Below are 15,158 nucleotides of genomic sequence, written 5' to 3'. Positions count from 1 at the left end.
CACATGTTCGTTGTGCTCCATGGTGAACCCATCTAGCGAAGGCCCAGTGTTGCTCAGTTGCATGACTCATTTCATTCCCTTCTGGGACATACTGACATTTTGCAAACGTGCATGCTTTGCAAGGAAAGCTGCCGAACTCATGTTACACTGTAACCTGATGCCATGTTACCCATAACCATTTTTGTGTAACTAAACATGAGTCCATTGGTTGAAGAGAATGGACTGTCACTTGCTATTTTTTGTTTCAGGTAAATCCATTTCTGAGGGCCACTCGTGGCACATTCCTGACAGCCCTTCCTGTCCCAAGCATCGCTACAAACAAATGGGAGGTGATAGGAATGTGCAGCCCATCCCTTCAGATTCCAGCACCCCTTATAAACCAGCCTATGTAAGTCTTCATTTAATTTTTTAAAATTAAATTTATTGGGTGACACTGGTTAATAAAATTATATTGGTTTCAGGTGTACAATCCTTTACTACATCATCTGTATATTGTATTGTGTGTTTACCACCCCAAGTCAAATCTCCTTTCATCACCATTTATCCCCTTTACTCTTCTACCTCTCCCACCCCCGTTTCCCTTTGGTGCTCACCATACTGTTGTGTGTATGAGGGTGGGGTCTTTTGTTTTGTTTTTTCACCCAGCTCCACCCGCCCCCCGACAGTTGTCGGTCTGTTTTATCTATGAGTCTATATCTATTGTGTTTGTCAATTTTGTCCATTAGAGTCTACATATAAGTGAAATCATACAGTACTTGTCTTTCTCTGGACTTATTTCACCCAAGTGATTGAGTAAAATAGAATTTTTCAAGACAGGGATCTTGGTGTACAGTGTGCGTGCTTACTGCTCGGGCGCATTTTGAGTTGGTTTTCCCCCGTTGGCAGCATCTCCGCCGAGCTGTCCATACTTCATTAGAACCCTGGAAAAACTGGCCCAAGTTAAAAATATGTTTCTGGCCAGAATCCATCCTTGCGTGTGTGGACGTGATACAACACTGATTATTACCTTTGAGTCAGTCTTCCATGCAAATAATGGAGAAGCAAAGGGCGGGCTTCCTGAGCTACACTGGAGCTCCCGAACCTTTGTTATATTTACCTTCTGACCACACATCCTATTCAAAAATTACGATTTCCTATCCCGTATGATTTGACCATGAGCTGTGGTAGACGTGGGTTTGGTTCCTAGCCCTGTCAGTAATTGCTCTGGATCCATAAGCAGTTTGTCTGCCTCTGTGAGACCTTCCTCACCTGAGGATAAACATACCTTACAACATTGTCGTCGTTAGGATTGGTGTGTATGAAGTTCTGAAGAAGGCCTCAGAAGTGGCTGCCATCATTATTACTACTACTACTCTGTATATGGTCTGTTGTTATTTTTAACAGTGACTCTTCCTCCTTAGTTGAATTTCCCTCAGCAACATGAGCCCTTGGCACGCCTCTGGCTACGCAGCTGTTGGGGGGCAGCCAGCCTAGGATTTAATGTTGGCCCCAGAGCGTTCTCAGTACAGAGAAATAGCAATGAGTTGAAATTGGAATGTCTTGTGCATTTTTAGTCTTATCTCTTAGAAAAACCAGAAGCAATGTCAGCATCACTGGATGAGTCCTCAGAGTGCCTTCTGTGTGTAGCAGTGAATAGTGCTCGATAATTAGAGAAGATCCCTGACTGCGCATGGTCAGATCGGAGTCATTTAATAATGGACTGTCCATGCCCAGTTCAGAAACTCTTGCTTAGCAAGCAGTTGTCATTTGTAATCTGTCCCTCTGTGCAGAATAAGGCCTCATGGTCTGAGGGAGAGAGACCCCAGCATCTCGCCTTTGCTTTACACCCAGTTCCAGTGACTATGCTTGTGTTCCTCATATGCCGGCTGTTTTGCTGTCTGAAACCAGGCACGTCACCACAAATCTGAAGGTTTTTTATATTTTCATTCTACACAAAGAGACCATATGGACACAATCCAAAGAAATCATGGCTTTTCTAAAAAGGGTACATTTATTTTTGGGAAGGACAGAAGAACAGCGGAAGATAAACACTTGGTAACGAACAGCCCTAGGAGGCAGGTTTGTCCTCTGTATTGTTCCGATTCCTGGTGACAGTGATGCCACCAGCTCTACAGAGTGGCTCAGAGGAATAACCAAAGTTTTAAAAACACTGTACAAATATAAAAGCGCTAACACAGCAACTGTCTGATAAGCTCAACAACTGTTTTAACTCTTCTGCGTGGTTCCTTCGGGGAGTGTTAGGAAGCCTCAAGTGAAATCCGGTCTTTTTATCCCCTCTCTGGGCCTCTGCTGAGGCTTAGTTCCGCCCTCAGCGCTGCTTGCTCATCGGTGCTGCCCACACACGAAAGCTCTTATATTTCCAGCAGGTTGCCCTTGGGAGGAAAGGGCTCCATGTCCTCATCTCGTACCTGGTAACATGAACCAAGATGCTCTTCAGCCTTTTAAATGTATAGATGGTAACATAGAATTGGCTCGTTCTAGGTGAAGCTGCTGTTGTCTCCAGGTACCAATGGTGGCAAAGAAGGCCCGAGCGTCCTGAATGGCAGCCCGCAGCCGGAGGACGAGGGGCCGGCGTCCCTCCCCGGGCAGCAGTCAGGTACAGTCAAGGCAGGCAGTCTGAGGAGGGTTCGAGTGTACATTGAGGTTAGTCAGGGATTTAAGTCACGGCTCGACAAAATGTTAATTAGCAATTGCCCAACTATAGAATTCAGCAGAACTGCTACACTTCCCCTGCAGCAGCCAGGTTATTTCAGAATTAGCTGAATTTATGTATTTATGAACACATTCTTGGGCTGCTCGCTTTACCTTCAGAACTCTTCTCTAGATGTAGACAAAATGGGCCTCAGGTGATGAAGTGTATGATTCAGTGACTTCGTGTACGTGAAGATCAGGCACAGGAAGATGATTTTCAAAGAGTTGTGTCAGGTGTCTCCCCACAAGAACAATTCGATGATTATAAAAAAACTCAGTCTAAAGTCAAGCTGACAGCCCTGACCTGATCATTCACAGACCAAAGGAGAAAGTGCCCTAACAGCAGCATGAATTGCAGTGCTGAGCTTGGGACCAGCATGCATGCTGGCCACGTGCTGGGTCTCCTACCCAGCTAGCGCCTCACTCTAGCTCGGTGGGAGTGTGGTGGTACTGGCCTTGAACCCCAGAGCGAGGGAAACCTGCCACCCACACCAGGAAAGTGATGACTCCCCAGTGCTGAGCCTCTGGCAGAGAGCACCCCTCACAGGTCTTATCACCCTAACCCTGGATTGGGTGGAGGCGGAGAAGTCTGTCTGCATGATTGCTGCTTTTTATTCCAGGTGCCTTTGACGGGTGGGAGCTGGCTCAAGCACAAGAACTTCACAAGAAACTCAGAATAAAACAAGACTTGCAGCAGCTGAACTCTGATATCAGCGACATCACCACCTGGCTGAAAGACACTGAAGCGGAGCTAGAAACATTAAAGATGGCAGAGCCTCCCTCTGATGTCCAGGGACTGGAACTCAGGGTGAAGAGACTGAAGGTGAGTCAGAGGGCAAGGCAGAGGAATGCAGAGTGCTCAGCAGACAGACCGAGTCTGTTAGTGGGGTAGGTGGCAGGTTGCGATGTTGTGTAGTCTCGGCCACCACTCTCTTCCATTTCACTTCTGTAACTGGAGGGACACAGACTTAGGTCTTTGTTTTCATTCAGAAGAGCATCTACAAATGGTCCCAAAGCCCAGCCCAGTGCTGGGAAGATCTGATTTCAGAGCCACCTGTAGGCTCTTATGGGGGTGCCAGTGGGCACTGAGAGGCAGCTTAAAAACACCCGTCTAGACTGTGCCGTCCAGACTGGTGTGCAGCATTGAGGGTGGAGGACCAGCTACTGATGAATTCCGTGGCCCGATCTGGTGACTCTACTACATGGTTAGGATTTGTCACCCGCACAGTGAGCCTTCACCCCACTGGAATGCCTGGCCAGGGACCAGGGAGGGGCAGTTAGAGCCTTTCACTTTGGGGTGCCCTGAGCATGAGCCTGTGCTCTTAAGAGGACCCAGGGCAGGCAGCCTTCATATTTGTACTGTTGTTTTACCTGTGCATCAGTATATCAGGGTAACCGTTCATCCTAAGGAATAGCACTTCTGTCATACTGAGAGGCAAATGCAGGCGAAGTAAGTGTGTTTTATCTGGAAGACTTTTAATCTGGTCCAGAAATGTTATGAAGCCAACCACAGCTCGGCGGGGTCCGGTTGAGTTGGCCTCCGGTTAAGCTGGCCAGCCAGGAGACAGGCCTCTGCTCAGCCCGGCAGCCAAGTTCACTGACCTTGTAAGGCAGCTCCCTCCCCTGACGCTTCCCAGCCAGTCACGAGGTCACTCTTGTTTCAGTGGCCTCAGCTTGGAAAAGTGTTTGGAGAACCTGTTCCCACAGAGGTTCAAAATGAACCCTACACCACTGTCTTCAGAGTGCCTCACCCAATCTTCTCTTCTGCTGTAGGAGATATTAAAAGCCTTTGACACCTACAAGGCTTTGGTGGGCTCCGTCAATGTCAGCAGCAAGGAGTTTCCGCAGACCGGGAGCAGTGAATCCAAAGAGCTCCATGAGAGAGTCGGCCAGCTGAGGCTGCACTGGGACGCGGCGCAGGGTGCGGTGGAGAGCTGGAGAGAGGGCTTGCGGCAGTCACTCATGCAGTGCCAGGTACGCCACCCACAGCCCGCGCCCAAGGCCCACGTGGGTGGGAGGAGCGGGTATTTGTATCACGCTTGGGCTGTTTTGGTGCAGCCAGATATGGCTTGTGTTAGGAAACGTGTGCGTTGCCATTTGTTTCCAAAGAGGCCCACCTGCTGTCTGAGAGGCCTGACGCTTGCCCTGTATCTCCTGCTCTGTTGCCCAGGCCCACTCATAGTGTGAGGGTTCCAGCAAGCATTCCAGTGGTCAGAAATGCCACTCCAGCATTGCCCCATCTCTGTCTTTTTGCCAGGAAGGCTGCATAGCAGGGTAATTAAGACACCTGGCCCTGGAACAAGGAGCAGTTTAACCTGCTCTGCAGCTGTGGGTCTTTGGGCAAATCATTGAAACTTCTGGACCTCAGTTTTCTCATCTGAAAAATGGGGAAAACTTTAGTGTCTTCCTCACAGGGTCTTTTTAGGACTACATGCTTTGTAATCTTAGCCCAGCACCTGACACGTAGTAAATGCTCAGCCCGTGTTACCGCTTACCCCATCTTAGGGAACATGAGCCACCTGTAAGCCTACATGCAGCCCTGTCCTTAGGCCACAGCCTGTCTCTATTGGGTTGTCTCCTTTAGCCACTGAACCCAGCACATTTGTCAAGTAATTTGTGTGGTCTTCCTCTGTCATGGCAGGTGGGGCATTCTGAAGCCCCAGCACTGTTCACTTGACAAAATTTGTCAGGCCTCCTGGGGCTGTGCCAGGTGCTCTCCTTCCCCTCCCTTCAGGGCCCTTTTATTCACTGGATAAGAAGGGCAGATGGCTCCGACGGGCTAGAAACAGCCAGCACACCTTACTTCGTAGTTTACGAAAAGTCAGTGCTATGATGTGCGTTGTTTTTTAAGGACTTCCACCAGTTGAGTCAAAATCTGTTACTGTGGTTGGCGAGCGCTGAGAGCCGGAGGCAGAAGGCTCATGTCACTGACCCCAAGGCAGACCCCCAGGCTCTCCTGGAGAGTCGGGGACAGCTCATGGTAAGTCTTCTAGAGGAGTCTGCACTACCCTAGCCTGTCAGGAGTCAGTATGTAGGTAGCCTCACCTAGTGCTTCTGGAAACAGCAGTGCCACTGGGTGTCTACTGAGCATCCCTTAGTGGTTGTGAAGCAGGGTGGGCTGCAGGGAGGAAGAGCATGGCCAAGAGCAGGAAGTCTTCAAGACTCAGGAACTGGGGACAGTGGTGTTTAGCAATATCCTGAGACACTTAAGGCCATTTGAAGTATTTTTTCCCTGGTGAATATGGCTCATTTTGGGGGAAATAAGACGCTCAATTGTCCACATGTATGAGCTTTCTATACCCACTATAGAAAAGTCTTACTTCTTGGAGGTCACTTGTGTCTCCATATACTTATTTCACTCACAAGTTAACATGAGACTTCACTTTTACTCAAGTTGACATTTTTATCCACATATCTATATGTGGTTTAACTTTAAATATTTTAAATTTAATCACAGTACTGGTCGTTGTTTAAAAAACATTTTTGTGCTAAAACCTTTGTAAAGCCACACCCTCCAGGGTAGCACTGTCCCATAAAACTTCCTGTGGCGACAGAATGTTTTGTATGTGCTCTGCCCGGTATGAGAGCTGCCAAGCACCTGAAATGTAGCTGCTGTGACTGAATATGAACTTTTCATTTTAATCAGTGTAAACTTAAAACAGCCACATGTTGTCTAGTGGCTACCACATTCGACAGCAAGCAAGATGACTCCCTCTCTATTTCTAAATAGTATGCGTAAGCTGCTTTTTCTCAATTAGTCCACTTTAGATTTTCCCTTGACCTGCTGCCATTAGTGGATAAGGGCCCTGTGTTCCCTCACTGCTTTCCTCTGACTCCTCCAGCAACACAGCCGTCTCCAGAATGAGAAGGAATAAAGTAGGGGTAGGGTGTAACCAGTTGCTATCTAAGGATGCGGGGCTTGTGGACACAGGTGGGAGGAGCGGACAGCTCTGGAATGAGCACCAGCCATCGTTCATCCCTGGTGAATGAGAAAGCCTCACCCTGCACACCAGCTCCCCTTCGCACAAGCAAACTGTTTCACTCTCTTCTGTCCTTAGCAACTGGAAAAGGAGCTAGTAGAACGTCAGCCTCAAGTAAACTCCTTACAAGAGATTTCAGACAGCCTTCTTATTAAGGGGCATGGAGAAGACTACATTGAGGCAGAAGAGAAGGTACACGTCATCGAGAAGAAACTCTCACAGTTACTGGAGCAAGTGTCCCACGACTTAATGTCCTTGCAGGGAAGCCAGGTGAGTCCCCTGTGGCTTTTAAAGTTGTCACATTAGATGCAAACAGGAAGGCAGTGTTGCAGCGGTGCTGTGGGAGAGAGGCCACAAACGTGCCATGGGAGTGGCGTCTCTAGTGATACTCTCCCTAGCTGTGGCCTTAAAAAGTTACGAAAGCTCTTTGGGCTGTTTTATCATTTGTAAGAGGGATATAACAAGAGTACCTTCTTGTTAGAGTTGTTTTTAATAACCCAGCCATACTACTACTCCTGTCATTTCTGTCTTGCCTTCATGTTAAAGACACTCGAGTGGCCATGTTTTCAAGTCCTCTCCTCTGTCCTGGTCCTTCTCTTGTTTGTCTGCTTTCTGCTCTTTATGTTGCAACTCAGAACAAATAAATACCAAACCATGCCCCCTCCATTCTAGAGAATACATTTCCTATTGTCTCACTGGCCACCTGATCCCATCAACAATTCCCGTGAGCTCATTGCCAACTATTTCTGTCCCTCTTGCTCCTGCTGAACTCAGTCTCCCCCAGTGTGTCTGTGGGTTTTTAATGCAAGAGGTTGGCCTTGTTTACATTCCCTTTGGTCTGAAAATGTCCCTGTTAGAGTGGGGAGTAAGCAATAGAAGACCCCCCTCTTCTGAAAGATCTGAGCTGGGGGAGGGTGGCTCGATGAAGAATCTGCATGAAGCACATTTTTGCTCTGTTTCCCTGAACTGAATGAACTCTTGGGGTATGGATTTCAGATCCCAGACCCGTCTCTGCCCAGCTTGGATGATGTGGATGCTGGAGACTGGCCTCCAGCAGCATTTGAGCCAGCTCCCCAGGCAAAGGTGAGAGCCCTCCCTGCTGTGAGAACCGCAGTGGTTAGTTTTCAGAGTCACTGAGAGGACAGGAACTGGAGACTCCAAGGCCCCACTAGATAACTCATGATACGACGCATGGCTTCAATCTGCTAGTCAGTGGGGAAAGGCTTACTCAAATACACTTGTAAAGACCTAACTCAGAAGATTCTCTTTGGGACTGTAGCAGGTTGTGAAAGACGGGAGCCCTTCTAGCATTGAAAAGGCTTCCCGATCTTCATTAACAACAGATCAACAAATGCAACTCTTTCTTACCTCAGAGTTTAATACCAAATGTATTACTCCAATCTCAAAAACTTGTCAGGAAGCCTACCTAAGGAAGGATGTTTCATCATAGACAGAACTAAACTATATTCAACTCACTAATTGGATTGTTTTTATGCAGCAGTCTGGAGCAGAGAGAACTACGAAAGGCAAGAACAAGATAGACAACAGGTACGAGCCCTGCAGTCACAGCACTGAACTCCTGTTCCACCTCCTCACCTCACCAGTCTTGCCAATGCCACCATCAAGTGCTTTGTAAAAACCCGGTTTTCTTTAGTCTGGAAAGCGCTAGGCTTCTCTTCTAAACCTGGCACCATTTTAATCTCAGGTCCTGGGTGTCTTACTTACGTAAGCAGGGGTCAGGTAACATGAGTGGGTTTTGCCTCTGGAACCTCCTGAACTCTCAACCTCCTCTGTTGACAGGGTGCCTGGCCCTGCTGCCCCAGGCAGCTCAAGGCCGCAGCGCTCCTTCCTCTCCCGGGTGATCAGGGCGGCGCTGCCCCTGCAGCTGCTCCTCCTGCTGCTGCTCCTCCTGGCCTGCCTGCTGCCCTCCTCAGAAGAGGACTACAGCTGCACTCAGGCCAACAACTTCGCCAGGTCCTTCTACCCCATGCTGAGGTACACCAACGGGCCACCCCCAACATAGAGGGCTCAGCCTGCCAGCAGCCCACCCCACCAGCCTGTTTACTCGGGAGCCCGACTCCTGGCCCCAGACCGACCTGTGAGTGACTGAGGGGTAGCAGGGTCCAAGGATCTGCTGCAGACACCTCCCTCAGGGCCTGGCCAGAGGTCTCTCTTGGGACCCAAGGCACGAAACCTGGGCAGCTTGGCAAAGCTAGTTGACTGGTTTTGGGATCTCAGAAAACTGCAGTTTCCTAAAAAGCCAAGCACTTTGTGAATTCTGATTTATTTGTAAAACATTATTAAAATGTAGCTAATATGGTGAAATGAACAGTAGTGTTCATCACATAGTATATATTCTAGAAACAAGCCAGCAGATTCTACCTTAGAAATGGTTCAGAAACCCACATGCATCCTTGGCTGATTGATTGAAACAATTATATTTTAAATGTTTAGAATTAATTTACCCCAATCAGCTAGCAATTTTGAGCTACAGGTTATAAACCAAAATGTTCTGTTCAGTACTTAGGTCTGCTCTTTTATATTGCTTTAAAATTTTAAAGAAATTCTATTGCATGGATGTGGTTATTTGTGCATATTTTTTAACAATGCTGAATCTGTATGAATGTAAACTTTGATTTTTTTAAGAAAATCAGATTTTAGCTTGAGCTTTTGACTAATGTACAGTAAATGCCAAACTACATACTTGATAGGGACATTTTTGTAAGTTAATTTTATAAGACTTTTCACATTCAAAGTGCTGCTTCAGGTTGTAACTGTTTGGCCACAAGGGGGTTGGTACAGATACCTGAAGCTGTTTGTCATATGTACAACTCAGATGTTTCTCATTAAAACAAAAAATAGCCATACTTTTGTTGTGCTGGATTATATTACAAAGCAGCTAAATAGTATGTAAAAATCATTTTTGTTCTCTGGGAGATTATTAACTATTTGGAGGGATTTATTGGTTTTAGGTCTGAGCTTTACATTCTACTTAACTTTGTACAGAATAATATGAGATCTAGAAACCTACCCCTTTATACAAGACAGTTACCCACTGTGACCCTCCAGGGCAGTGAGGGCAGCCTGGTGTAGAGGGTGGTCACAAGGGAAAGGATCATTTCACCCGAGAGAACTAACATAACAATGTTAAGCAAACATTACAGGGAAAGTCACCTGCTTTGCATACTGTCTATCTCTCACCTAAACCAAGAGGGTGATTAGAAGTTTCTGAGCCATTTCCTTGTTAACCACTCCTAACCTGCACCTTGGGAGGCACCACTGACTCCACAGCAATCTCAGTCCCCTCTTTCTCCTTCCAAACACAAGCCTCCAGGAAACTCAGACTTTCAGGAGTGAGGCCATAACTTCTGTGGATCAGACACCCCCAGGACGCAGCAGGTCACCAAGCAGCTTTACAGAAAGGGACCAGTTGAAGAGAATCCATTTCACTTTACCAAATTGTTAGAAGAGATCAGGAAACGTTACTTTTTTACCATGTAACTTCAGAGTCTTTTAACTCTTTAAAATAATTCACCCCTTTTCATGGATTACAGTAATCCCAGAGGAAAATTTGCGAAAATGTTACCCAAACTTTTCATTTAAGCCACTAAGTTGGTTAGAAGGTGTTTGCTCCAGTTTGGCAGAGCTCTACCTCTTCCTTCCAGACCAAAGGAGGTGACCACTGTGGAGTCCTTTTCTGCACTTACAAGGGACTCTGGCAAGTAAAAGTTGGAAAGAAAGTGCTGTTTGCATTTTAAAGCCTAATTATGCATTCCAGTTCTCAGGACAAACCCTCCCCCCCCCCCCCACTCCGCCCCCAGAAGCCTCTCTACATTCTAAACTCAGTGTAGTCCAAAGGCTTGTTAACCAGAATCTGCTTTACACTGTCCTAAGGGTTTATATTCCCTCCCTCAAGGGAAATTTTCAAATGACTCTTGGCATTAAGATAACCTCAGTATCAATGAATGATTTCCTCCCCATCCCTGACTCAGAGTTTAATACTAATGGACTCAGGTGAGATAATTACAGAAAATCCACCCATTTATATATTTATATTTGTAGGCTGCATTTTACTGGAGCACACAGCACCTGTTGTCTTAAATCACAGTGAGATCAGCTGACTAAAGATTGGATTGGCACTGTTTAAAAAGCCTTCAGCAGCATAAGTCAGAGATTCTTAACTCTCTTGAAATTGGATGCAAGCATTTGTTTTATGTACCTTTTTCCAGGAAGAGCGTCCGTGGTTTTTATTAAATTCTTAAAAGGCTCTGCAGACCTAAAGTAGAATAGAATTCAGAATAGAATGGCAACACTACTTAGCTTAATCCCTGAAAATTCTTACACTCAACTCCCAACAAATACATTTTTAAAACCAAAATTATGAAAAACACTTTATTTAGCTTATGTGACATTAAACTTCTTTCTGCAACAGTTCCATTAACAGTAAAGGGACACAGCAAAGAAAAAGTGGTACCTGGAGGAACGGAAAGCAGACCTCAAAATCTTCTTTCACGCAACAGCAAACATTCAGTTGTAAAAAGGCCCAAATTTAAAAGCCTGCTAATGATACTAAGCATTCATCTGAAAAAAATGACATCCAGCCGATAGTCTCTGAGGTACACAGGACTGAGAGTTGAGCACTTAGAGGAACAGATGCAGCAGCATAGGTTGTGCAGTTAACAGGAGCTGTTCAGGGCCAGCATGGGCAAGCCCAAGCCCTTGCCCTTGCCCTTCCCATAAAAGATAAACCACCATCACCAGTGACTGGCCCACAAATTAATAGGATCCTCAACTCCAAAGCAACAGAAAGGGTTATAAGAAGATCACAAATCACAAAGAATGCATTTCTGTAGAGCTGCCACTAGAGCACACATTCCAGCAACTTTGAGAGCTACAGAGAATAAATGGCATGTATTTCACACTATAGGAAACCAGACTCCACAGGGATGCATCAGTGCCTAAAAGATGTGTTTTACATGGGTAAACTTCCAAGGAACTGTACCTGGGGGAAGCAGTAACAGATAGAAGTAGGTTATGGCAGTACTAGCTACTAGCTGATGAGCCCCGGGTGGGAAGACTGGAATAACAAAATTAATCTTCCTTTTGTCCACCTGTCATGGCTGCTGTTCTGTAAAGGTTCATGCAGACCCCGTCTAGGCTGAGACGACGGTAGGATCTAAAGGCAACTGTAATTTAGCCATCTCTCCATTTCTCACTGAAATTCAGCTTGAACAGCAGACTCTTACAGAAGCAAGTCCTGCAGCAGGAACAGTGCTAGCCTGGCACACAGAAGACTTGAATTCTGGTCTAAACTGTCAGGTGTAGTTTTATTGACCTTGAGCAGGTCAGCTTACCCCTCTGGGCTTTAATTTACACATGCATAAAAGATAGGACTGAACTTCTATGTCTGCAAAAGTGTTCCAGAAATTGGGGCCGGGGGTGCCACTAGTGGGCCCACTTAAATCAGAGCAGCCATGCTTGTCAGATTGCATTTGGTAAATGGATTCTGCAGTCTAAATATATTCTTTAGTTTTCTTTTTAACTAGTTAAACTGCATGGTTACTTTCAGCACTGGAACTTCGACTGTGTATGTTTAGTTCTGACACTTACTCCCTGTGTGATCTTGAGCCAGTTTGCTTATACTCTCTAGTTTCCACAGCCAGAAAAAGAGGACAACAGTAATTGCTATGAGGATTAACTGGGGTGGATGAGGCATGAGAACTGTCTGGCACATAGTAAGTGTTCCTCAAATGTTATTTTTAGGTACTAAACAATGTATTTTTACCATTTCCTTCACATAACCTTTTACTATGTTTTTAAAGATTTTTAGTGGCTTAAAGAAATGTGTCAAATCTTAATAAAAATGTTTTGTTTCAAAACAGACCTAGAAACAGAAGGTTCACCCTGAAAAGGTGCCAATATATGCAAGTCCCTTAGCAAATTTAAGTACAACCAAACTTGATTGTCACATGCTGGAAAATTCTAGAATTGCTTCAACTTGGCTTATGTCTATGACTATATAATGTAGCTCTGCCAAGAAATGCAAACTGATTCTTTTTTGCTGAAATTTAAAATAATTGCCCTTCTAGCTGAGTTAGCAGGTGAAACAACCCAAATAATGGCAATCTCACTGCCGAGCTTTTGATTTTGCACTGTTTTGTTTTTAATACGATCAACCTCCAGATCTGTTACTAGGCTGACAACTGATAATCTTCTGTTCCCACCTCAATGTTTCGGGAAAATCTCTTCAAAATTATTTTAGGGTTGACTCCTTTGTAGGGAGTCCTGGTGGACAGTGAGCATGTGACAGGCCAGACAGAGGAAGGTGTGGTTAGAACATGTGAAAACTCCCTGTGCAGCTCCCTGGGAGTGCCCATGAGTCCTCTGTAGGAACTGCCAGCTCTCTCCGAGGAACCAGAGTGAACACTATTCTAATGTCCTCTGTATTAAGAATATTCCATGGTAATTATTTAATTGAAATTTGTCTACATGACTCCATATTAGACCCTAGTGTTTGGAAATAAGCCCAAATCTCACTCATTTCCCACAAAAGAAGTTTCTCATATTAAATGATCACTTAAGTATCAAAACAGAGGACAGGAATCTTTCCACGAGTTTATAGCAAAGCTGTAGATCTCTGTCTAATCACACATAAAGTGGAGTTGGGTGGGTTTTTTGTTTTTCAATACTCAGTTCCTGCCTATAGTTGTCAGATCCTACTCCCCCTAGTTAATTCCTTTTAAAAACTGGACCAGAAAACACTGAAATCCTTGCATAACTTTGGGAGAATTTTAAGTTGCCCATGGACCACTTGAGGGGATGGATACCCTGCAAAAAGATGATATTTAAAAGAAAGTGCTATTAAAATGAAATCTTTAAAATGGACATTGAGGGGTTTACCCAAAACATGTAAAAATGGCAGCCTGACCTTGCACACTGGTTTCTTCTTATAAATGTCTTAGAGGACATTTTTGGAGCAGATGGGCACAGAGACTCAAAACATTTCATCTGAAAGGGGAAAGGGCCCTTGAATATTCAAAACAACAAAGAATACCTTTCAACTATGGACCATGTTATCTCAACAGCCTACTTGGCCCAGACCCAGTCTAGACCGTACCGAGGAGGCCTCAGGTTAGACTAACCTGTATTCTCAGCACACACAAGTGAGTCCTGAGCCAAGAAGAAACTGACAAAATGTTACAGCCTCCTGGCGCGCTAAATCCAAATGCAGGGAGGAGCAGCCTGAGGGCCATGCAGGAATAGCTGAACAATGAGCCGTGGGCACCAGTGAGTTTTCATAAGAGCACCCACAACTCTGGATAAGCACCTGAGTCCAGTCTGGTGTCTCCATTGGGCATCAAAATTCAACCTAAAGAACTTTACTATATACTAATGGGGCAATGGCTTGGACCTCATTCTGGTTTTTTGTTTTTTTTAACCTGGTCTCTCTTTTATAAATACAACTATATCAGTAAATAATTGTTCAGGGCTGCTGCCTTTGCCTCCCACTCCAGCCTCACATTCCCCCCTGTATTTGTCATGGGGGATTCTGAACTACCCAGAAAGAAAGAAAATTGACCTGGATAACACTGGTTCCTTGGTCCCTATAAAATCAAGCTTATTTTCTGTACTGAATCTCACTAAAGCAGTAACATTGAGTCACTAAGAATAATTTCAGACCACCTCAGACTACAGACAATGGTGTGTTCTCTAGGTAAATGGCCCAGTGTTTCTGAAACAGTTCTGCTCAACTTTTAATAAAATGGCACCAGTATCAAAATTAAGACTTATTCAAGGTCTGTCTCACTAGCAGAAACCAACCTTTATAACACTGAATTACCCTAATGACTTAGTAAATACAGAACGTGCTAACCAAAGTAAACCTATTTTCAAAAAGAAAATGTGTTTAATCTCATATCATAAGGTAATTTTTTTAAAACCACAAAAATTGCACATGATTAATTGCTCACTTTCAAAACATAGATGTAACTCATTTTACACATTCACTATGTTCCTGAAAATTTACGAAAATTTCCATTTTTAAAAAGTTAAAATTGTAATTTGAGGTGCTTTATCATCATGTCCTATTTATGTTCTACTTGGAATAAGAACTAATATTTTACTAAGTTTCTATTTCACCCTGTCCACCATATAAATATTCTGATAAGAAAATATTTTAAAAGAGCCCTAGGGTGTAAACAAATTCTTTTTGTTATAAATAATTACTAAATATTCTCTTTTTTTTAAGTCAAGTTCACAAACCAGGTCTTGTTCAAGTGGTGCGCTCATCAAATCGACACAGTTTGACCCTGAACCTGACACACTAGCAATTCATCCTTCCGTGGAACAGTATGCCTTGCACACACACAGCCCTGTTTCTGGGTGCCTGATGTGGCGGCTATGGCTGCCCAGGAAAACGCGGCTGTCACCCATACCCACAGGATAGGACCGTATTCCTGCAAACACAAGAGCCTTCTCCAGCACACA

The 15,158-nt window shown here is 44.9% G+C and overlaps 2 protein-coding genes across 2 annotated transcripts in view; one reads left to right on the top strand and one right to left on the bottom strand.

Moving 5' to 3' along the window:
• SYNE2 (spectrin repeat containing nuclear envelope protein 2) overlaps positions 1-9,538 on the top strand; it is a 233,480-nt gene extending 223,942 nt beyond the window's left edge. Inside the window, exons 106-114 of the mRNA XM_087819973.1 lie at positions 249-388; positions 2,482-2,596; positions 3,312-3,514; positions 4,465-4,665; positions 5,543-5,671; positions 6,750-6,941; positions 7,668-7,754; positions 8,170-8,219; positions 8,472-9,538. Coding sequence (XP_087676099.1) covers positions 249-388; positions 2,482-2,596; positions 3,312-3,514; positions 4,465-4,665; positions 5,543-5,671; positions 6,750-6,941; positions 7,668-7,754; positions 8,170-8,219; positions 8,472-8,694 — 1,340 coding nt within the window. The 3' untranslated portion in view covers positions 8,695-9,538. The remainder of the gene's footprint in view (positions 1-248; positions 389-2,481; positions 2,597-3,311; positions 3,515-4,464; positions 4,666-5,542; positions 5,672-6,749; positions 6,942-7,667; positions 7,755-8,169; positions 8,220-8,471) is intronic.
• Positions 1,972-15,158, bottom strand: part of ESR2 (estrogen receptor 2) — a 59,761-nt gene continuing 46,574 nt past the window's right edge. Inside the window, exon 10 of the mRNA XM_087819977.1 lies at positions 1,972-4,625. The gene's annotated coding sequence lies outside the window, so the exon portion shown is untranslated. The remainder of the gene's footprint in view (positions 4,626-15,158) is intronic.

The sequence above is a fragment of the Miniopterus natalensis genome, chromosome 1 (genome assembly GCF_054644295.1).
Source record: "Miniopterus natalensis isolate mMinNat1 chromosome 1, mMinNat1.hap1, whole genome shotgun sequence".
Classification (NCBI taxonomy): Eukaryota; Metazoa; Chordata; class Mammalia; order Chiroptera; family Miniopteridae; genus Miniopterus; species Miniopterus natalensis.
This window is presented reverse-complemented; position numbering and strand designations above follow the sequence as displayed.